The sequence below is a fragment of the Ovis aries genome, chromosome X (assembly GCF_016772045.2).
Source record: "Ovis aries strain OAR_USU_Benz2616 breed Rambouillet chromosome X, ARS-UI_Ramb_v3.0, whole genome shotgun sequence".
Classification (NCBI taxonomy): Eukaryota; Metazoa; Chordata; class Mammalia; order Artiodactyla; family Bovidae; genus Ovis; species Ovis aries.
In genome coordinates this window covers 22,114,119-22,136,908 of record NC_056080.1, presented here as the reverse complement: position 1 = coordinate 22,136,908, position 22,790 = coordinate 22,114,119, and the positions used below count along the sequence as shown (strand labels likewise).

At 41.3% G+C, this 22,790-nt stretch overlaps 1 protein-coding gene across 2 annotated transcripts in view; it reads left to right on the top strand.

The window, feature by feature from the left end:
* The window catches only part of ACOT9 (acyl-CoA thioesterase 9), a 29,454-nt gene extending 16,277 nt beyond the window's left edge, over positions 1-13,177 (top strand). For both annotated transcript variants that reach the window (XM_027962917.2, XM_060408118.1), the window contains 8 exons: positions 2,977-3,050; positions 10,080-10,147; positions 10,607-10,718; positions 10,871-10,961; positions 11,139-11,224; positions 12,054-12,141; positions 12,289-12,439; positions 12,874-13,177. In XM_027962917.2, coding sequence (XP_027818718.1) covers positions 2,977-3,050; positions 10,080-10,147; positions 10,607-10,718; positions 10,871-10,961; positions 11,139-11,224; positions 12,054-12,141; positions 12,289-12,439; positions 12,874-12,962 — 759 coding nt within the window. In that variant the 3' untranslated portion in view covers positions 12,963-13,177. The remainder of the gene's footprint in view (positions 1-2,976; positions 3,051-10,079; positions 10,148-10,606; positions 10,719-10,870; positions 10,962-11,138; positions 11,225-12,053; positions 12,142-12,288; positions 12,440-12,873) is intronic.
* The last annotated feature ends 9,613 nt before the right edge of the window (positions 13,178-22,790 follow it).

The window sequence follows — 22,790 nt, the reverse complement described above, 5'->3', positions numbered from 1 at the left end:
CCATCTATTTGCTGTGAAGTGATGGGAGACTGGATGCCATGATCCTAGTTTTCTGAATGTTGAGTTTTAAGCCGACTTTTTCACTCTGCTCTTTCACTTTCATCAAGAGGCTCTTTTGTTCTTCTTCACTTTCTACCATAAGGGTGGTGTCATATGCGTATCTGAGATTATTGATATTTCTCCCAGCAATCTTGATTTCAGCTTGTGCTTCATCCAGCCCAGCATTTCACATGATGTACTCTGCATTTAAGTTAAATAAACAAAGCAGGTACTTTTAAAATTTGATACTGTATGTAAACATTGAATTTTTTAAACTCCCTTGTTGCTGCTTTTAAATAATAATAATCATACTGCTTTTAAAACCAAACATGAAGTTGTTGGGGATGGTGCTATGATTTGTTCACTTCCTTTGTTAGTCCTAATGGTTGATTCACAGTGGATCCCTGGCATAAGACCTGCTTTGTAAGAATCTTTTACAAATAGATTGAAAAAGAGATAAAGGAATTATTTGGAAGAGAGCCAGTGAAAAATCAGTGTCAGAAATACACTTTTGTTTTGAATTTGCATTTCTCATTGGCCATTTTGATGAATAACTCATGGCTTAAGTGATCTTTTATTCCAGAGAGGGAGCTTGGGTCTCCAGTAGACTGATTCTTTACCATATGAGACACCAGTTAGGATCTAAGATGCTCCATAAATAGCACCAATCTACCTAGTGGCTGGTTCACACACCTTCTTAGAGCATACCACTGGAGACCTTGAGCATCCTAAGAGTAGAGTTGTTTGTTTTGCATCCACAATGCTTAGCACTAGTGCATGTTAATTATAATAAACTGGAACATTACACAGTAGGTGAGTGGATGAGTATCCTGTTGTACATCTTCCTTTTGCCGGGATTTCGTGGGCAGTGGCTCCCCATATCCTCATTCCACCTGTGCTTCCGGGTCACATCATACTCCAATCTGTCCCTGATCCTTTCAGCTCATAGTACCTGTTCCTTCCCCACGTCCCTCTCTTCTGGTTCCTGATATCCTCTTCTCTACAAGCTCTATACACACATGTTTTTTCTGTTTGACTATGTGCGCATCCCCAGGGAGATGTGGGAGTGAGTCATCTATTCCACTTCCTGATGGCCAACATTTAACACTGACTTTGCAGTGATTTATGGGGTGTTCCATCTGTGCTTGGTATACAGCAGTGAGCAAAACAGAGAAAGTTCCATTCTCTTGGAGTTCACACTCTAGTAGTGCTCAACAGTCAGTTCATTCATTGACAGTCATTGATTGGGTATCTGCTGTCTGCCAGTCTTTGTGCCAGTTGCTGGGATAAACATGTGAATAAAAATGGTCTTTGTCCTCAAGGAGCTCTCGGTGCAGTAGGAAGACAGACACATAAGTAAATCATTATGGTATAGTCAATTAAGTGGGCTTCCCTGATGGCTCAGTGGTAAAGAATCCACCTGCAATGCAGGAGACACGGGAGACGTGGGTTCAGGAAGATCCCCTGGAGGAGGAAACAGCAAATCCACTCCAGTGTTCTTGCCTGAAAAATCGTATGGATAGAGGAGCCTGGTAAGCTGTAGTCCAAAGGGTCACAAAGATTGGACTGAGCGACTAAGCACAAATTAAGTACTGTGCACTATTTCTCAACAGGGACACTATTAGCATTGTACGTGGGAGAATTCTTTGTTCTGCAGGACCTTCCCCTGTGTTGTGAAGTGTTACCTGCGCTGCACTAGTAATGTCCCTCAGCTCATGGCAACCATCACCAGCCCTGCATGTTTCCAGATGCCCCTAGGGGGTGATATCTTCCTAGCTTATGTTGAGAACCACTGTCAGAAGAGGCCTTTGTTTCCACTTACGTGGCAAAAAAAGAGAGGGAATGATCAACTCTGCCTGGGGAGTAGGGCTGGGACTGGGGATGGAGAGGAGTATCTTGAGGAATGCCACCCTGAGGAAGGCATCAGGCAAAGATGTGGAGAGGAAGTGCTCAGGTGACAAAATGGGACATTCCAGGACCTCCAAGTTGTTAGGTGTGGCTAGAGAAAAAGGTGCAGGCACGAGGGGAATGTTCGGTGAACAACTGGAGAGAAATTTGGGCTCCGTGGCAGAGGCTTTCCAGCAGGCTTAGAACAGATGCTGGGAGAAAGGAGGAACTCTTGAAAGGTTTGAACAGGACAGGGACGTAATAAGGTGGGGGAGACTCTTCCCAAAGTTGAAGGGGAGGACTCATAAGGGGTTGAACGGATATTGGTCATGAGGACTAATGATAAGATTTGTTGAGGATGGAATCAGCTGTAACCCCAGGTTATGATAGGACTTGAGGATATAACTTTCCTGGAAGTACAGACTCCTAGGGGGTAAAAAAATACCTTAAAATCTTGATGGACTCTGCATTGTACATATTTAGCTTAATCCATAGAGTTGTCACCCATCTTATCCATTTTTGGAAGCCCCTGTGTTGGGCTAAGGAAACAGGCACATCCTAGTAGTTGGCACACTCAAGTTTCCAGAAAATTTGAATGTCTGGGTGAGCAATGGGAGGTCTGCCTGGTTGTGTGTGCCTTTGGGAGGACAGCTAGGCCTGAAGAAAGCCAGCCTTCTGCAAGATGGTTACACTTAAGTGATGGTGATGCATAAGGTCCCTCTGTGACCCTTGCCCTGGGTCCCAGTCATGCAGCTCCAAGGCATAGTTTGTGCCCATCCCAGCCCTTCTCACTCTGTGCACTGTTTGGGTTTTGGAGGTGTCTCCATTGTCTGCTAGACCACAGATTGCTTGATCTTGCTGCCACTCCCCGCCAGCTGCCAGAGCCTAGTCATGTTTCTGGCATCTCACCAAATGGCAATTAATGAATGCACTTGTCCTCTTTTGCTAATTTCAGCCTTTCCTGAAGGCTCTGGTATCTGTTAAGATTGTACTAGGTCTTCCCACTAAATGCATTTCTTACAGCTGCATTTTCTTTTCTTTGTTCTCTAGTTACATGGCAATGACTTTTCTCCTGTTTTGGATGCGACATTTGTAATGGTGGCTCGTGATTCTGAAAATAAAGGGTAATTGCTGTTTTTTTTTTTCCCTATTTCTTCTTTTTTCCTGTTCTTTGAAAAATATAAAATATATATTTTTCAAATATCTGGAGATACCTGAAAACTGGAGAGAAAACTTTAATAAATCTCTAGATTTATTAGATTTAATTAATTAAATTTCTAGATTTATTCTAGATCTAATAAATTTCACTCAGTTTTGTCCGACTCTTTGCAACCCCATGGACTGTAGCCTACTAGGCTACTCTGTCCATGGGATTCTCCAGGCAAGAATACTGGAGTGGATTGCCATTCCCTTCTCCAGAGGATCTTCTGAACCCAGGGATTGAGGGGCTCTTGCATTGCAGGAAGAGTCTTTACCATCTGAGCTACAGGGAAGTCCTTAAATATATTTTTCAAATATCTGGAGATATGTGAAAACTGGAGAGAAGACTTTGATAAGTTTCTAGATACCATCACCTAAACTTAAGAGTTTTGACCTTTTGCCATATTTGCTTCTTTTTTAAAGGTATATTATTTTCTGTGTCATATTTTAAAGCAATTCCAGATATAATGACATTTCACCTCTAAATACCTTAGTGTAGACATTGCTTTAAAAATGAGGATATTTCTTAAATAACTACATTACCACTAGCACACCTAACAAATAATAGTAAGTACTTAATGTATTCTAATAGTTCATATTCACTTTTCCCCAATTACCTTTTTAATGATTTATTTAAATCAGAATTCGAACAAGGTCCACTTACAGCATTTGATTTTTATGTCTCTTAAGTCTGCTTTTTTTGTTTGCAACTTTATTGAGATATAATTCACATATCATGCAATTCACTGATTGAAAGTGTTCAGTTTAATGGCTTTTAGCATATTCATAAAATTGTGCAGTCTCTTCAGTCTGTGTTAATCTGTAATGGTTGTGTGCACCCACCTGTCCTTTACCCCTTCTCATGAAGGGGGCAAAAGCCCAGATTCATTGTTCTATACAGCGTCTCACTCTCTGGATTTGTCTCATTGCTTCTTCATGGTATTTTTTTTTTTTAACTTGTTTCAGTATCCCTCGTATTTTCTGTAAATTGAAGTTAGATCTAAAAGCTTAGTTAGATTTGAATTCAGTGTATTTGGTGAGAGCACTTCCTAGGTGATACTGTCTCTACTGTATCATGTCAGATTTTCCCACTCATAGTAAAGGTAAGATTAGTGTGTGGGTTCAAGTAGCAACAGACTGATCTTTCCATTATGCACTTCAGTTTATCCTCTTACGATCAACAATAATCCGCAGGTGTAGTACAGTACAAGATGTATCCCATGTACATCTTACAAATAGCTGGTTTCCCATCAGTCTTCCTTCAGTGCTTTTAATCTCCTTTGCTGATTAGCAGTTTAATCATTTTCATTAGAGGATATAAAATGATTCTCAAATTCTGACATTCTTTCTGTATTTGTTAGCCAGAGATCTGTAAAGACTTTTTCTTTACCAGCTAGGGCAGTTTGGTTTGTCAAGGAAAATCAGGATCAGTGTTTCATCCTTTGCTTTATTTACACATTTACTAGCTAGTGATGACATGACAGTTTTTCTGCCTTTTAAGAAAGTATCACTGTGAGTTCATGGATTTTAATATAGGAAATATATTTCAGTAAATTGCAGCCATTGTTCTTCCTGTTCCTTGGAATGAACATCTTTGGTCAGTGGGAACTCCTTTAAGCTGCCTCCTGTGATGAGCTATTTTTACGTTTCCTAGTCTTTGATAACTTTCTGCTCTCTGGTACCTTGAACTTATCCTATACATTTCCTGTCCCAGGCCTGGTATCAGCTATTTCTCCAAGGAGTCCTCAGGTTCCTTTTAATGGGAAATTGGTAGTTAGACACTGAAATCTGGGCACTAGAACTATACGTTTTTATTAGTTTGTCATTGTTTCTAGGCTTTTTCAGTGAACAGAGCTTGAATGTATGTTAAAAAGAAAACAAAAAACCTCATAAATTTATACTATCATTTCCAAGTCAAGTTTAGCTATACATACTTTAAAGCTTTCAGTTCAGTTCAGTTCAGTTCAATCGCTCAGTCATGTCCTATTCTTTGTGACCCCATGAATCGCAGCACACCAGGCCTCCCTGTCCATCACCAACTCCCGGAGTTCACTCAGACGCACGTCCATCGAGTCAGTGATGCCATCCAGCCATCTCATCCTCGGTTGTCCCCTTCTCCTCCTGCCCCCAATCCCTCCCAGCATCAGAGTCTTTTCCAATGAGTCAACTCTTCACATGAGGTGGCCAAAGTCCTGGAGTTTCAGCTTTAGCATCATTCCTTCCAAAGAAATCCCAGGGCTGATCTCCTTCAGAATGGACTGATTGGATCTCCTTGCAGTCCAAGGGACTCTCAAGAGTCTTCTCCAACACCACAGTTCAAAAGCATCAATTCTTCAGCACTCAGCCTTCTTCACAGTCCAACTCTCACATCCATACATGACCACAGGAAAAACCATAGCCTTGACTAGACGGACCTTAGTCGGCAAAGTAATGTCTCTGCTTTTCAATATACTATCTAGGTTGGTCATAACTTTTCTTCCAAGGAGTAAGCGTCTTTTAATTTCATGGCTGCAGTCACCATCTGCAGTGATTTTGGAGCCCCCCCAAAATAAAGTCTGACACTGTTTCTACTGTTTCCCTATCTATTTGCCATGAAGTGATGGGACCGGATGCCATGATCTTTGTTTTCTGAATGTTGAGCTTTAAGCCAACTTTTTCACTCTCCTCTTTCACTTTCATCAAGAGGCTTTTTAGTTCCTCTTCACTTTCTGCCATAAGGGTGGTGTCATCTGCATATCTGAGGTTATTGATATTTCTCCCAGCAGTCTTGATTCCAGCTTGTGTTTCTTCCAGTCCAGCGTTTCTCATGATGTACTCTGCATATAAGTTAAATAAGCAGGGTGACAATATACAGCCTTGATGTACTCCTTTTCCTATTTGGAACCAGTCTGTTGTTCCATGTCCAGTTCTAACTATTGCTTCCTGACCTGCATAGAGATTTCTCAAGAGGCAGGTCAGGTGCTTATCTTTTCTTTCTTACATCGAATTCTTAGTTCCTAATGCTCGTTATACCCAAGACATTCAAACTGGGAAAAACTGTTTAATTATGTGTGTGGGAGTTGGGGTAGCAGGGAATGTTACAGGATTGCTATTGTACAGCATGGAGTCTGGAGGCCTATAAGAAGTCTGATTTGTTTCAAAAATTTGAGTTAGGAGTCTTCAATGATAAATCTCTTTTGCTGCATGGAAAACTGACTTGGAGACCCAAGTTAAGAGCAAAAAATCCCTTGGTGACTCTTATCTGAGTGAAGTATCCACCTGTCTTCTCTATCTCCTCCAGCCACTTCCAGCTGACCTGCTGCTCCTAGTGGCTGACCTGGGGCTCCTTTTCCAGCGCTGAAGGCATTACTTAAAGTTTCTCACCCAGCTGATGCATTCTAATTTTCCAAGCTGCTATTTCAGTACTTTTGTTTCCATTTTTGTTTCATCCAACCTTTGGATTCTACCATAGTGAAGGATTATCCCTTTTCTCCGTGTTTTAGTTTGAAAAATTTGACACCTACAGGAATGTAGAAAGAATAATGCAATGATCACCCATATACCCTTCACCTAAGTTCTCAAATTAACATTTTACCACTTTTACCTTACTCTTGCCCTTTTTCAGTAAATACAAATATATACACTTTTCCTCATGTAATTGTTTCAGAGTAAGGTTGAGACTACTTTACCCATAAATAATTCAACATGTATCTCCTAAGAATAAGGCGATTCTCCTATATAACATTACCAACTTTATTATACCCAAGAAATTTAAGTTATACAATTATTGTTTCTAATATCTGATCCATATTCAAACGACGCCAGTTGTCCCTAAAATAGTCTTTATAACCTTTTCTCTTGAGTCAGGGTATGATTAAGGAGCATGTATTGTACGCTCTTGGGGCTTCCCTGACGGTTCAGATAGTAAAGAATCTGTCTGCAATGAGGGAGACCTGGGTTTGATCCCTGGGTTGTAAAGATCCCCTGGAGGAGGGTATGGCAACCCAAGCCAGTATTTGTGCCTGGAGAATCCCCATGGACAGAGAGGCCTGATGGGCTACAGTCCATGGGGTCACAGAGTCAGATACAACTGAGCGACTAAGCACACATTATATGTTATTATCTTGTTTCTTTAAATAATTCCTCTTAAAACAATCCCCCTGGCACTTTCTGTCTTTTAAGACATTGACTTTTTAAACTTTTTACTGAAGTATAATTGGTGTACAATACTGTATTAGTTTCAGGTATACAGCAAAGTGATTCAGTTATGTATCTCTCTCTCTCTCTCTATATATATATATAGATAGACTTTTTCAGATTCTTTCCCTATATAATTATTATAAAATATTGAGTATAATTCCTTGTATTATACAGTAGGTGCTTGCTGTTTATCTATTTTATGTATAGTGATATGTATATGTAAATCCCAAACTCCCAATTTATCTCCCCCCTTTCCCCTTTGGTAACCATAAGTTTGTGTTCTGTTTGTGAGTGTTTCTGTTTTGTAAATAAGTTTATTTGTATCTTTTTTTAGATTCCACATATAAGGGATATCATATGATACTTGTCTTTGGCTTATTTCACTTAGTATGATAATCTCTGGGTCTCTCCATGTTGCTTCAGATGGCATTATTTCATTCTTTTTTATGGCTAAATAATATTTCTTTCTGTTGTTTTCCTCTGTTTCTTTGCACATCGTCTTTATCCATTCCTCTGTTGATGGATACTTAGGTTGCTTCCATGTCTTGGTTATTGTAAATAGTGCTGCAGTGAACATTGCAGTGAATGTATCATTTTGGATTATGACTTTCTTTAGGTATATGCCCAGGAGTGGGATCATTGGATCATATGGTAGCTCTGTTTTTTAGTGTTTTAAGGAACTTCCATACTGTTTTCCATAGTGGTTGCACCAGTTTACCTTCCTCCCAACAGTGTAGGAGGGTTCCTTTTTCTCCATACCCTTTCCAGTATTTACTATTTATAGACTTTTTGATGATGTCCATTCTGACCTGTGTGAGGTGATGACCTCATTGTAGTTTTGATTTGCATTTCTCTAATAATTAGCAATGTTGAGCATCTTTTCATGTGCCTTTTGGCCATCTGTGTGTCTTCTTTGGAGAAATGTTTATTTATATCTTCTGTCCATGTTTTGTTGTATTGTTTGTTTTGATATTGAGCTGTATGAACTGTTTGTATATTTGGAGATTAATCCTTTGTCAGTTGTATCATTTGCAAATATCTTCTCCCAGAATGTAGGTTGTCTTTTCATTTTGTTTATGGTTTCCTTTGCTGTGCGAAAGCTTTTAAATTTGATTCAGTTCAGTTCAGTTCAGTTGCTCAGTTGTGTCTGACTCCTTGCAACCCCATGAACTGCAGCACGCCAGGCCTCCCTGTCCATCACCAACTCCTGGGGTTTACCCAAATGCACGTCCATTGAGTTGGTGATGCCATCTAACCATCTCATCCTCTGTCGTCCCCTTCTCCTCCTGCCTTCAATTTTTTCCAACGTCAGGGTCTTTTCAAATGAGTCAGCTCTTCACATCAGGTGGCCAAAATATTGGCGTTTCAGCTTCAGCATTAGTCCTTCCAATGAACACCCAGGACTGATCTCCTTTAGCATGGACTGGTTGGAGCTCCTTGCAGTCCAAGGGACTCTCAGGAGTCTTCTCCAACACCACAGTTCAAAAGCATCCATTCTTCGGCACTCAGCTTTCCTTATAGTCCAGCTCTCACATCCATACATGACTACTGGAAAAACCATAGCCTTGACTAGATGGACCTTTGTTGACAAAGTAATGTCCCTGCTCTTTAATATGCTGTCTAGGTTGGTCATAACTTTCCCAAGGAGTAAGCATTTTTTAATTTCGTGGCTGCAATCACCATCTGCAGTGATTTTGGAGCCCAGAAAAATAAAGTCTGCCACTGTTTCCACTGTTTCCCCATCTGTTTGCCATGAAGTGATGGGACCAGATGCCATGATCTTAGTTTTCTGAATGTTGAGCTTTAAGCCAACTTTTTCACTCTCCTCTTTCACTTTCATCAAGAGGCTATTCAGTCCCTCTTCACTTTCTGCCTTAAGGGTGCTTAGGTCCCATTTGTGTCTTTTTTTGTTGTTGTTTTTATTTCCATTACTCTAGGAGACAGATCCAAAAAGATATTGCTTCTATTTATGTCAAAGAGTATCTTGCCTATATTTTCCTCTAGGAATTCTGTAGTACTTCACCTTACATTTAGGTCTTTAATCCATTTTGAGTTTATTTTTATGTATGGTATTAGAGAATGTTCTAATTTCATTTTTTTACATGTAGCTGTCCAGTTTTCCCAGCACCACTTATTGAAGAGACTGTCTTTTCTCCATGGATGATATGTTCTTGCCTCCTTTGTGGTAGATTAATTAACCATAAGCGCATGGGTTTATTTCTGGGCTTTGTATACTGATCCATTGATCTATATGTCTGTCTTTGTGCCTGTACCATATGGTTTTGATTACTGTAGTTTTGTAGTATGGTCTGAAGTTGAGAAGCTTGATTCCTCCAGCTCTGTTTTTCTTTCTCAGAATTGCTGTGGTTAGTCAGAGTATTTTGTATTTGCATACAAGTTTAAAATATTTTGTTCTGATCCTGTGAAAAATGCCATGGTAATTTGATAGGGATTGAATTGAATATGTTGATTGCCTTGAAAAGACATTAACATTTTTGGAGAGTCCAGGCCAGTTGTCTTACAGAATTTTTACAACGTGTTTTTGGCTATTTCCTCATAATTAGAGTCAGGTGAAACATTTTGACAAGTGGCCATATCCTTTTTTACAATGTGAACTTTCTAGTGTACAGATCAGTCTGTCCAGAAGGCTCCCCTGATTGTTCCAGAGCCCTTATGTGAAGCTGTCAGTAGCATTACCTAAAATGAAAATCTTCAGTTTTTTTTTTTGGGGGGGTAATGGCATGTCTTAAAATTTTTTTCTTTTTTCTCTTTAGTCCAGCCTTTGTAAATCCACTCATTCTTGAAAGCCCAGAGGAAGAAGAGCTCTTTCAACAGGGAGAATGTATGTTAATTTGTTCTTAATAAGATAGAATTTAAAAAACATATTAACTCTGTTGTAGAGGAAATTAAGAGTATGTATGGACTCCTCATACCAGTCAAGTGTCCAAAGAGTCCATTCTTTGAACAATTTTATTGATCATACAATATTAAGTAATTTGTTTTTTTACTTTTGATGAAATGCGAGTTGTCTCTTAATGAAATAACTGCTGGTTGGGGCTGTAGGTCAAGGTGATTATAAGTGATCTCACACTGAGTTGATATGATTTCCATCTGAAAGCAAAAAAATCACTGGAAGTTTTATGTAGCCTCAGGAGCCTTCTTTGGGATAAATATACAATTTCCAGTGGGCTTTTCAAAATCTGGAAATACTATGTTTTTAGGGTCCTAGGCAGCCCTGGACAGGAACCTTGTGCTGTAGTGTGGCCCTTCTGATCATAGCTCTTATTGTCCCCTGTTGCAGTGAACAAGGGGAGAAGGGTCGCCTTCAGCTCCACGTCATTACTGAAAATGGCCCCCACTGCCGAGGAGAGGACAGCCATACATGAGATGTTTCTTAACACGCTGGATCCAAAGTAAGTTAGGATGGTGAGATTTTGGGTTGGGAAAGTAGGCCTTCTCCAGAGCTACACTTGCTCGAACATATTGGGTGGTGGTTGGAAATATTTTACTTTTCCGTAGCAGAGCCATGGCATTGACAGGGTTTCCTCCACCTCCATTTGCACAGGACTATAAGTTTTCGAAGTCGGGTTTTGCCTGCTAATGCAGTGTGGATGGAGAATTCAAAACTCAAGAGCTTGGATATTTGCCACCCTCAGGTATTGGAACTTAGTGAAGAATCTTCTGAACAGGATAACCAGGACTCATGACACTCATCTCAGATTTGGCCTGCTTTTCAAGACTGTCCTCTGTTCTGTGGTATTGTTAATTCCTTATTCTGTAGATTTGGATAGTCACAAGCTTGTATTTATTAATATTTATCTTATGTCCTATAGGAGCGGAACATTTTCAATCGAATCTTTGGTGGTTTCCTTATGAGGAAAGCATATGAACTTGGATGGGCTACTGCTTGTAACTTTGGGTGAGTTAGATTTAAGGTAGTCTTAACTCCTGAGAAGCTGTTTATACTACCACACTCAGGGAAACATTTTGGACCAGTCTAAATGAGTTTGGTAATATATGGTGTTTTTAAATAAATGCTACACTGGTTTCAGATGGGTTTGTTTTTTATTTAAAATTTTTTATTGGAATGTAATTGCTTTACAATGTTGCATTGGTTTCTGCTGTACAATGACATCAATTAGCTATAAGTATACATATATTCCCTCCCTCTTAAGCCTCCCACTCCACTCCCCTTCTCCCTCTCTAGGTCATCACAGAGCAGAAAGCTGAGCTCCTTGTGTTATAAGCAGTTTCTTACTAGCTATTATTTTACATGTAGTAGTATATATATTGGAGAAGGAAATGGCAACCCACTCCAGTGTTCTTGCCTGGAGAATCCCAGGGACTGGGGAGCCTGGTGGCTGCAGTCCATGGGGTCGCACAGAGTCGGACACGACTGAAGTGACTTAGCAGCAGCAGTATGTATATGTCAGTGCTACTCTTCCAGTTTGTCCCAAACTCTCCTTACTCTGATCTTCATTTTAGAAGGTTCTTGCTCTGATGCTGTCAGTTAGTACATTAAAGACCCGCTGAGAAAAAGGGGTGATGACATGCAGCAGGGAAAAGATGATTTTGGCACTGATCTGAACACAGTGTCATCTCTTACAGTTCCTTATTGGTGTGATTATTTCCTCCTCCTCTAGGTTTATTCTTTGATCTTTTAAAGTTTGCTTTAGAGGATTATTAGGGAAAAACTAGAGATCAGCTGAATTTTGCAGTTGACCCCATGTATTATCTTTCCCCGATAGTGGTTCCCGACCGTTTATAGTTGCTGTGGATGATATCATGTTTCAGAAACCTGTTGAGGTGGGATCATTGCTGTTTCTTTCCTCACAGGTAGGTGTGTGATGAGACAGGGAAATATAATCTTTTATTATTTGGGCATAAAAGAGAGGCTTTTGTATTCTAAAGCCACCATTTGTCTTATGACTGCTTTCTTCCCTCTTCCTGATGCAACTAACTATCATGTCCCTAATCACTTAGGTCTGCTTTACTCAGGGGAATTACATTCAAGTCAGAGTTCACAGTGAGGTGGCCTCTCTTCAGGATAAAGAGCATATGACCACCAATGTCTTTCATTTCACGTTCATGTCGGAAAAGGAAGTGCCCTTGGTTTTCCCTAAAACATATGGAGGTAAGTGACAATGACTGCTTGTCCCTAACAAGGGGAACTTTCAAAGATAGCTTTCTCCTTTTAGGTTGTTGTAAGAAGTACTCTGATGCCCATCCGCCCGAGTGCATGTCTTTAAGGGATTGTGCTTTTGAGATTCTGCAGCCCTGAATGTCAGGGTGCCTCATGGCCCTCGGGTGGCCATTGCTGTTCTGCCTGCCTGGCCATTGTCTGAAGGGCCGGTGCCAGTGCAAGCAGCCACTGGTGGTTAGGACTGGTCCTGCCAGGGCTGGAGTTGAGGCCCACTCCCTGGGGTATGCGGCCCATTCTCTGGCCCAGCATTGCATGCCTGGTGTCAAGTTTGCATTCCCATTGCTATCCCAGGGTCCCAGGTGGTCTTGTGTTTGTACAATAATTTTCTTAGGTTTCCCCAGGGTTCTCTCTCTCTTGTGTTCCAGAGTCCATGTTGTATTTAGATGGGCAGCGGCATTTCAAATCTATGAGTGCACCAGTGACCCTGAAAAGGCACTACATGGTCGAGCCCTAGGAAGACTGCACTTGTTGAAGACCAGCACCCCGCAGTGACACAGTGCCGGATGAAGGCCTAAGCGAGTGTATCGGTTTTAGTGTTTATTCTCATCTTCCATGGAGATGAAGGATATATTCGGCTTTTAGGATGGTCAGAAAAGAGGAACGAGAAATGGCTGGGTGGGGCAGAGGGAGAAAGAATTATTGAATAATAAATACTTTTAAGAATTTAAATTGTGAAGCTACCATGTTGCCTCCTGTCTGTTTAGGAAATGAGGGCAGAATGCCTTTTTATGTGGCTGGACACACTCTTTTTTTACACATATTGCAACTATCAGTCTACATGGTTTCCTGCCCAGGCATTTGGAGGGCATTTGTTAAACCTGACCTGAAGTGCAGTTCCCCTATGTTGTTTAAGTCCTATGTACCCTATGTGATTCCTTTGTAATTTTACCTCTTTCTATTTCCCAGCTTTTGTTGTTAGCAGAGGACAGATGAAAAGTTGAAGTGAAGGGATTCAACAAAAGACACTGCATTTGTAAGAATCTGTGGGACACTTTAGATCGGAAACCATACCAAGAGGAGGAGTTCACAGATGGTCTAGGTCAGGAGATGCAGGACCAAATGTTCCTTCTTCCACTCACCTGACAGCTCTTCAGTACACTCTGCTAGAGGCTAGGAATCTTCTATCTGATGACAAAATATGAACAGTAATGGTAATAGCAGCTGCTTGTGCTTCTGGAGCTTGCTCTGTGCTAGATAGGCATTCTGTGAAGTGTGTGATGTGTATCAGCCCATTTGCTGCTTTCACTGACACTGAGGTAGGCTGTGTAACCCGCTCATTGGGTTCGGGCACTCAGGAATCTGAAGCACAGAGAGGTTAATAACCTACTCAGGCTCCTTCAGCTGGTCAGTGGTGCTGCTGGGATTCATAACCAGGTAGTGTCGGGCAGGGTACTGCTTTCTGGGAATGTAGCAAGGGAGGTTATGCCCAGTATCACAGAGCCACCTTGGAACCCAAAGGGACGTATTCCCATGAGTCTGCGGCCAAGACCCAGTTTCTTCTTTGATGTGAAGTTGATCAAGTACAGAAGAGAGAAAAACCATGCTGCACAGAGGGGGAAAAAGTCACCTCTGAAAAGATGTTCCCAGCAAATAAAAAGTGTGGGTTCCAGAATGGCTGTCACAAACTTGGCTCTCTGCCTCTGAATCGGCTGGAGTACTTTTTTAAAAAAAATTCTATTAATGTTTATTGAAACCACAGTTACATGAATGAGTACTTCTGGCATAAATAGTCATGGGAACAAACAACTGCTCTGGAGGTGGGCATTTGGACTCATGGCACCCAGTGTGTGCTACATTGTAAGCTTGCTTGCATCTGCCTTCCTTCCCCTGCCCCCGCCCCCCTGAGCTGTATTATCAATACTACCATCCTGAGTTTCACCTGGCCCTTCAGTCCTGCATTTTGCAGATCTGCCTATAACCTGGTGGGGTCCCTGAGCTGCTTGGTGGGAAGAAGGGACAGCCCTGCGAAGTTGTCTGAATGTGTTAATAAGCAGAGTTCAGTTGAGAGACCCACTGCATGCTGATACATAGATTGTACATTATGCATTTAGCCACTTATTGCTGTACACGGAAGCTTTTGCAAGAAGTTTTCTTCCTGTTGTGAGAAATGTTGCAGTTAATATCCTAAAGCTAAAACATTTAATTCTTAAGTTGTTTTCTTTGGAAAATTGTTGATAAGTGATCTGTATGTCAAACTAGCATGCATAAGACTTTTAATATGTATTTCAAGTAATTCTCTAGCAGTTGTACACATTCATTTAACTTTTTAGCAATTTTCCTGAATTTGGCTGAATTTTAACCTTTTATTTTTTTTAAAGATTTTTTTTTTTGATGGGGACCATTTTTAAAGTCTTTATCCAATTTGTTACAGTATTGCTTCTGTTGTTTTTTATGTTTTGTTTTTTTGGCTGCTCGGCATGTGGGAATCTTACCTCCCCAACTAGGGATCAAACATGCACCCTTGTTTTGGAAGGTGAAGTTTCAACCACTAGACCACCAGGGAAGTCCCTATCCTTTAGTTTTAAAAACATCTTTGCCATTTCTATAGGTGAAAAATGACATTTGTTAATTGCTTTCTTTGAATTTTACTGAGATTGAACTTTTAAGTATCGTCTTTTTTTTCAGTTAAATAACTTGAGTAATTTTGGATATCAGATTTTAAGTCAAATTATGTTGTCTACCAATAACAGTTTTAATATTATAAGAGCTAGAGATTTTTATTTTTAATACAGGACTTTGAGAAGATGAGATGAAGCAAACTCTGAAGGATACACTGTAGGTTCTTGGTGTTCAGTGTTTTGTCCCTCTTCTGTAAGGAATAGCGGACTTTCAGCCAGGACCAGCCCTGCTGCTGGTCTAGCGCAGAACTTCCTAAAATGGGTGGAGCATAGTTTTATATCGACTAGTCCATGTGCCCCATTTTACATCAGGCATTATTACCATGTTCTTACTTTTTGCTCAGGTAGTTCTTCACTGGTAAGTCGTCAAGGATGATGTCTTTTAGTTTTCTTAAGAGTTCACTTCACATTAGTGTGCTCTGCACTGGGTTGTGTGTGTCCACATGAGGCTGTGGCTCCATTTCTCGTGGTAACCAGACTGTTCTATGTGGCTATGTGTTCCCTTTGCTACCTGCATTCTCTGTATCTTCTGCTCTTTCTCCTCTCTGGGAATAGAGTCAGTAACTTGATTCCTGAAGAACTGAAGGTTGCCCTCCACCCAGGAAATTCACCGTTTTATTTTTCGTTTCTGAGTTTGGGCAGAGAAAAAGACTTGTCATCTTTCAAAAGACACGTTTGATTTTGTGGCATGGCTGGGCTCATCTGGGAGGTTCTTTTGCTCTTTGTGGTGTTGGCTGGCATCACTCAGGCAGCTGTGTTCAATCAGGAGCTCATCTGGGGCTAGAACAGCTGGCCCATCAGCTGGGGCTGTTGGAATGGGTGGGGGCCAGTCAGGCCTCTCTGAACAGACTAGTTGAATTTCTTACATGGTGTCTTATGGGCTCCATGAGCAACCAACCAGATTCCTAGCTCCTAACTGTGTTATCATCCTGCCTCTCAAAGTTATTTCTGTGAAGAGTGATCATGGTGTCATGGAAGTTCCGAAAGTGAGCACTGGAAAGAAGCTACCAGTTGAATGATTGAGAGGTCGCTGGTAAGAAAAAAAATGGTTTCAAAAAGCAGTGGTGTCTAGGGCTGGGTGGAATGAGGCTGAGTAATTCCAAGCATCCAACTCTTTTCTGGGTGAAGTCCTTGAACCCTGGTGAGATGCTCTTTGATAAACATTTTATGTGTTTATATTATAAACAGTTTAATAAAATTTATGAGATTTTATAAAATTTCCTATATTTACAAGAAACATTGGGAGGCACTGCATCAGATACCCCTCCTCTGGTAGTTTATAATGCATATTAACTTAAATCAAACTTTGAAAAGTAGGGCCATTAGAACAGCTCTTTAACTTTTTAAATCAGCTTTTGTGAAACTTATTTGATTAAAGACTTTGTTGTCGTCGTTAATACCTATGACTAAATGGAACATATTAGGTGTTTTAATAGCTTTTACAAAGCCATGATTATACTCTGTATTTTGTAACCTGAAAAGGCATATGTATATTGTCCAAGGGGGAAAATATGCCCTATTTTGCTATGGAGAATCAAGTATTAGTATTATGTTTCTTAACAAATTTATTTATTTTTATAATTTTTGTGTTTTTTTTCAACACCAAAAACAGTTTGTATTGGGATATAGCCAATTAACAGTGTTTTGGTACTTTCAGGTGAACAGCAAAGGGACTCAGCCATACATATACATGTATCTTAAAAACAAATTTAGAGCAGCATTTTAGATCTGACTGACTTTATCACTTTCCAGTGTTGGCAGTCTTGCTTTTTTTTAATGTTTACTTATTTAGTCTATTTTGATTTTTGGCCTCACCACATGACTAGCAGGATCTTAGTTCCCTAACCAGGGATTGAATCCATGCCCTCGGCAGTGAAAACAGGGAGTCCTAACCACTGGACCCACAGGGAATTCCCAGTCTTGGTTATAAGTTTTTTATCTTGAAAGTCGCTCAGTCATGTCTGACTCTTTGTGACCCCATGGAGTATACAGTCCATGGAATTCTCTAGGCCAGAATACTGGAGTGGGTAGGCTTTCCCTTCTCCAGGGGATCTTCCCAACCCAGGGGTTGAACCTAGGTTTCCCTCAATGCAGGCAGATTCTTTACCAGCTGAGCAGGAGTGTAATTTCTTGCTGTCACTGCTGATACTTTATAAAACATTAACACGTAGCAGTGCATTTAACTTAAAATTCTGAGTAGCTCAGCTGGTAAAGAACCCTGGTTCGATTCCTGGGTTGGGAAGATCTTTTGGAGAAGGGATAGGCTACCCACTCCAGTATTCTTGGACTTCCCTGGTGGCTCAGACAGTGAAGAATCCATCTGCAATGTGGGAAACCTGGGTTCGATCCCTGGGTTGGGAAGATCCTGTGGAGGAGGGCATGACCACCCACTCCAGTATTCTTGCCTGAAGAATCCCCATGGACAGAGGAGCCTGGCAGTCCATGGGGTCACAAAGAGTCAGACATTACCTAGCGACTAAGCATGCATACACACAATCTTCTAGCATTATGCCCCATTTATAGATGTGAAGAGGAAGGCAGAAGGAAATACATTAGGAAGCTGGTGAAGGTTAGTTTATAAGATATTTGCGTCTATTCTGATACAGAGAATACAAGTTATTCAATTTCTGTACAAGAGCCTCAGGCTCAAATTCAGTGATGTATGCTTTAATGTGAAAATAGTTGCCAGTTGTTTACGGGCCTCTGCAGTGGCTGAGTGGAGAAGGCAATGGCACTCCACTCCAGTACTCTCGCGTGGAAAATCGCATGGACGGAGGAGCCTGGTAGGCTGCAGTCCATGGGGTCGCGAAGAGTTGGACATGACTTAAGCGACTTCACTTTCACTTTTCACTTTCATGCATTGGAGAAGGAAATGGCAACTCCAGTGTTCTTGCCTAGAGAATCCCAAGGACGGGGGAGCCTGGTGGGCTGCCGTCTTATGGGGTCACACAGAGTCGGACACGACTGAAGTGACTTAGCAGCAGCATCAGCAGCAGTGGCTGAGTGGTGAAGAAGCTGCCTGCTAAGCTGGAGACATGGGTTTGATCCCTGGGGCAGGAACATGCCCTGGAGGAAGAACTAACAACCCACTCCAGTATTCTTGCCTGGGAAATCCCATGGACAGAGGAGCCTGGTGGGCTACTGTCCATGGGGTCACAAAGAGTCAGACACGACTAAGCATGCGTGCACGGATTCTTTATTTGGTTATATAGAATCCCATGGCAACTTGTATTAACATATTAATACTAATGTGCAGTGTGGCAAAATATCAGTCACAAGATGTAATCATAAAATTTTTATATACGGCTAACACATATTGGATTCTTAGCACTGTGCTGCTGCTGCTACTGCTGCTTAGTCACTTCAGTCGTGTCCGACTCTTCGCGACCCCATGGACTGCAGCCTACCAGGCTCCTCCGTCCGTGGGATTTTCCAGGCAAGAGTACTGAAGTGGGTTGCCATTGCATTCTCCGTAGCACTGTGCTAATGACATCAAAATGTATTTTCTCACTTAATCCTTACAATCAGCTTTTGAGGTCAACACCATTATTACCCACTTTTTCAGATGAGGAAAGCGAGACAGAGAGGAAACTAACTTGCCACAGCTTATCTTGTAACTGTATAGAGGTAGGAGTAGGTGCTGTAGACCCACACTATGTCTAGAAGCTTTACCACATAACATTTTCTCAGCTAGTGTGATAAGAGTTAACTTGTGATTTATATATATGTAAATATGCATTGGAATATAATTGGACCTCAACCATAAGTACTCTTGCCTGGAAAATCCCAAGGGCGTAGGAGCCTGGTAGGTTGCAGTCCATGGGATTGCGAAGAGTCGGACACGACTGAGCGACTTCCCTTTCACTTTTCACTTTCATGCATTGAAGAAGGAAATGGCAACCCACTCCACTGTTCCCAGGGACGGGGTAGCCTGGTGGGCTGCCTGTCTATGGGGTCGCACAGAGTCGGACACGACTGAAGCGACTTAGCAGCAGCAGCAGCAGCAACCGTAAGAGACGAGGATGGTTGACTTATTTGGGACATTTACAAGAAGTATTTAGTTTTGGCTGTGCTGGGTCTTCATTGCTGAGCAGGCTTTTCTCTAGTTGCAGCGAGCCGAGGCTACTCTCTAGTTGGAGTGCATGGGCTTCTCTTGTTGAGGAGAATGGGCTCTAGGATGTGTGGGCTTCAGTAGTTGTGGTTCCTGTTCTCTAGAGTACAGGCTGAGTAGTTGTGGTGTACGGAATTAGTTGCTTTGTCATGAGAGATCTTGGATCAGCGATCAGACCCATGTCCTCTGCATTGGCAGGTGGATTCTTTATAACCGAGCCCCCGGGCATTTAACTTGCTCTTAGAGACAAACTTTTGGTACAGTTGTGATTGACTCTCTAAAGTGACTTGTGAATGTTTTCTCTCCCTCCCTTGGCAATAAATAATGAACTATTTTAAAATGAAGTGAAGTGAAGTTGCTCAGTCGTGTCCAACTCTTTTCGACCCCATGGATTGTAGCCTAGCAGGCTCCTCAATCCATGGGATTCTCCAGGCAAGAATACTGGAGTGGGTTGCCATTTCCTTCTCCAGGGAATAGTAAAGAGAGATTAAAAATAGGGATTTGGCAAGTTCAAAAATGGATTTAAGGACCCTTGAAGAGTCACTGCTTCTAGATAAAACTGTTGTATCATGGGATTATTTTGGTCTAAGGGGATCAATCTGAGGTGGATTTGGCGTCCTTTGGTCCAGTGGGGGGTTTCAGGCAGGCAGTGTGATGTGGGAGGAGGGGTTCTGGCTCGAGTGTCCATACCTATGCATTCTTGCCTATGTCTGCAACCAGTCTGTTCAGAGGATAGGGTGGGGGGTGGTTCATCTTTTTGGGTTCTGTTTCCTTCTCCATAAAAGGAGAGGCAGTTTTCTCATCCACAGTTTCCTGATTTAGGCCTATTTTTCTCCACTTGGTTAATGCCTGTACTGCACATAATGTAAAAAATCAAGTTCCATTTAAGATGTGTAAGCTAAAAAAAATGGAGCTTCAGAATAAACCAAGACCTTCTCAAAACCATTCAGTAAGCCAGAGGCATTGATAAAGTAATACCTCAGAGAAAGGATTATAGTAAATGAAAGAAAGGATAGGATATTTTTATTTCTGTGTCATGGAAATTATGTACCTTTAATAGAGGGAATAGTATGACTAAAACAAATGAACAAAACCATAATGAAAGGAAAATTACATAAGACAAAGTATTGCTATGCCAGGCCTTTATTGTATCCTGATTTTATTTGTATATACACATATATTTCAGTTCAGTTCAGTCACTCAGTTGTGTCCAACTCTTTGCGACCCCATGGACTGCAGCACACCAGGCTTCCCTGTCCATCACCAACTTCTGGAACTTGCTCAAACTCACATCCATCAAGTCGGTGATGCTATCCAACCATCTTATCTTCTGTCGTCCCCTTCTCCTGCTTTCAGTCTTTCCCAGCATCAGGGTCTTTTCCAATGAGTCAGTTCTTTGCATCAGGTGGCCAAAGTATTGGAGTTTCAGCTTCACCATCAGCCCTTCCAATGAATATCCAGGACTGATTTCCTTTAGGATTGACTGGTTTGATCTATATTATATATATATACATTTGTTAAAAAAGTGACCCATTAATAGGTCATGTAATTTAGTGGGTTGTAGCCAACATTACAAAAGTAAAAGGCTGCGTCACACATAGTAACTTCATATGAAACTTGCTATATATGTGCATGGTGCACACACACGCATGGTTGTGCTAGGTCATGGTGTAAAATGTACTTCTAACTGGGTCATGGTCATTGATGGGAGGGATACTCAGTACAGATTAAGATGCTTCCTTGAGTTGTAGTTTTGAATTGGTCTGAATTTTAAGTTTTTTTTTTCCTTTTTTTTTTTCCTTGTGTGTGCTAGTCACTTAGTCATGTCCAACTGTTTGCTATCCCATGGACTGTAGCCTGCTAGGCTTCTCTGTCCATGGAATTCTCCAGGCAAGAATACTGGCTGCTGCTGCTGGTGCTAAGTTGCTTCAGTAGTGTCCGACTGTGTGAGACCCCATAGATGGCAGCCCACCAGGCTCCCCCGTCCGGGGGATTCTCCAGGCAAGAACACTGGAGTGGGTTGCCCTTTCCTTCTCCAATGCATGAGAGAAAAGTGAAAGTGAAGTCGCTCAGTCATGTCTGACTCTTAGTGACCCCATGGACTGCAGCCCAGCAGGCTCCTCCATCCATGGGATTTTCCAGGCAAGAGTACTGGAGTAGGGTGCCATTCCGTTCTCCAGGGGATCTTCCTGACTCAGGGATCAAACCTCTGTCTCCTGCATTGGAGGCGGATTCTTTACTGTCTGAGTCACAGGGATACTCTTTTTTTTCCTTAGACTAGTTAAAAAACAAAAATCGAGGACTTCCCTGGTGGTCCAGTGGTTCAGACTTCACACTTTCAGTGTAGGGGGTGCTTTGATCCCTGTTAGGAAACGATCCCACATGCTGTGCTGCCGGCCAAGTAAAAGACAAAAGCCTTCCGAAAACCGAAAATCGTTTGGGTTAGTTGTTGCTCTGAATAGTTTATCCCGAAAGGGGGTGGGGTGGGGAGCTTGGGCGGAAACCTCGGGACAAGGGGGGCTTTTGGTGTGCTGGGCGCCATCTCGTGGCCTTTGGGTTACAGTTCAACGTAACTCCCTTTGATAGAGAACTTGTGAATCGTTTTTCTGATGTCCTGGCTGAGCTGTACAAATGGCCAGAGCTTGAAGTTAAACCCAAGTCTGAAGATTCAGTTCTTACCTTCGTTTATCCTTGTCCACACACTCGACCTGTAATTCTAGCCAGTCATGAGAGAGGATGATCATGAGACCAGCCACTGCTTAGTATCCCGAGGTTGGGTCACATGTACTGCCTTTTAAAATAAGGACAGTATACTGGCAGTGGATTCCGCTTTCAGTGGAGGAAGAGGAAATGGGCTTACACTTCCCCTCCTCTGTGATGCCTTCTCTCATCCCTATCTTCCCTTGTTGTTCATGTTGGCCTTGGAGCCAACACAAGTGTCAGCATTTTTAGCATTTATTCTGCTTTTTCACTGATTTATTCACTGATTGATTTTTTACATGCTTATTTGGGAAACGGCTTCTTGAGGGAAGGAATTGTGCCATATCTTTTTATTCATATTATGTAGCAAAGTACCTTGTGTGTATGCAGGTCATAAATAATTTCCATGTGAATGGATGCATGATTTAGGTGAATTTGGATATTTGACTTGGTTTTTTAACTTGTTAATTTAAAAAATTATAGGCTTAAGCCTCAGTATGGTGAATCTTTAAAAGAGTTTTTTAAGGAATTTACCTAAGTGTACAATATTATGCACAAATTATGTTAACAGTGGAACTCTTAAAAGTTGCTTTGCAGCACTTTTAAAGACAATATTAAAAGCAAGTTAGAAAACATCTGATCTTTCTATAGAAAGTTGGGTACAGTATGTAACTGCAGGAAACCCACTGCCCCTTTGTAAGTTGTAGAACCCAAAATGTATGGAAATATTTGATGTTTTCAGCAAAAGAAAATATGGTCCAAATTAAATTTTCCAGAGATATGTTAAAAAAAAAGGTTGCTTTGCTATCTTGGACTAAATACATAGTATTTTACTATACTACTATGATAAATA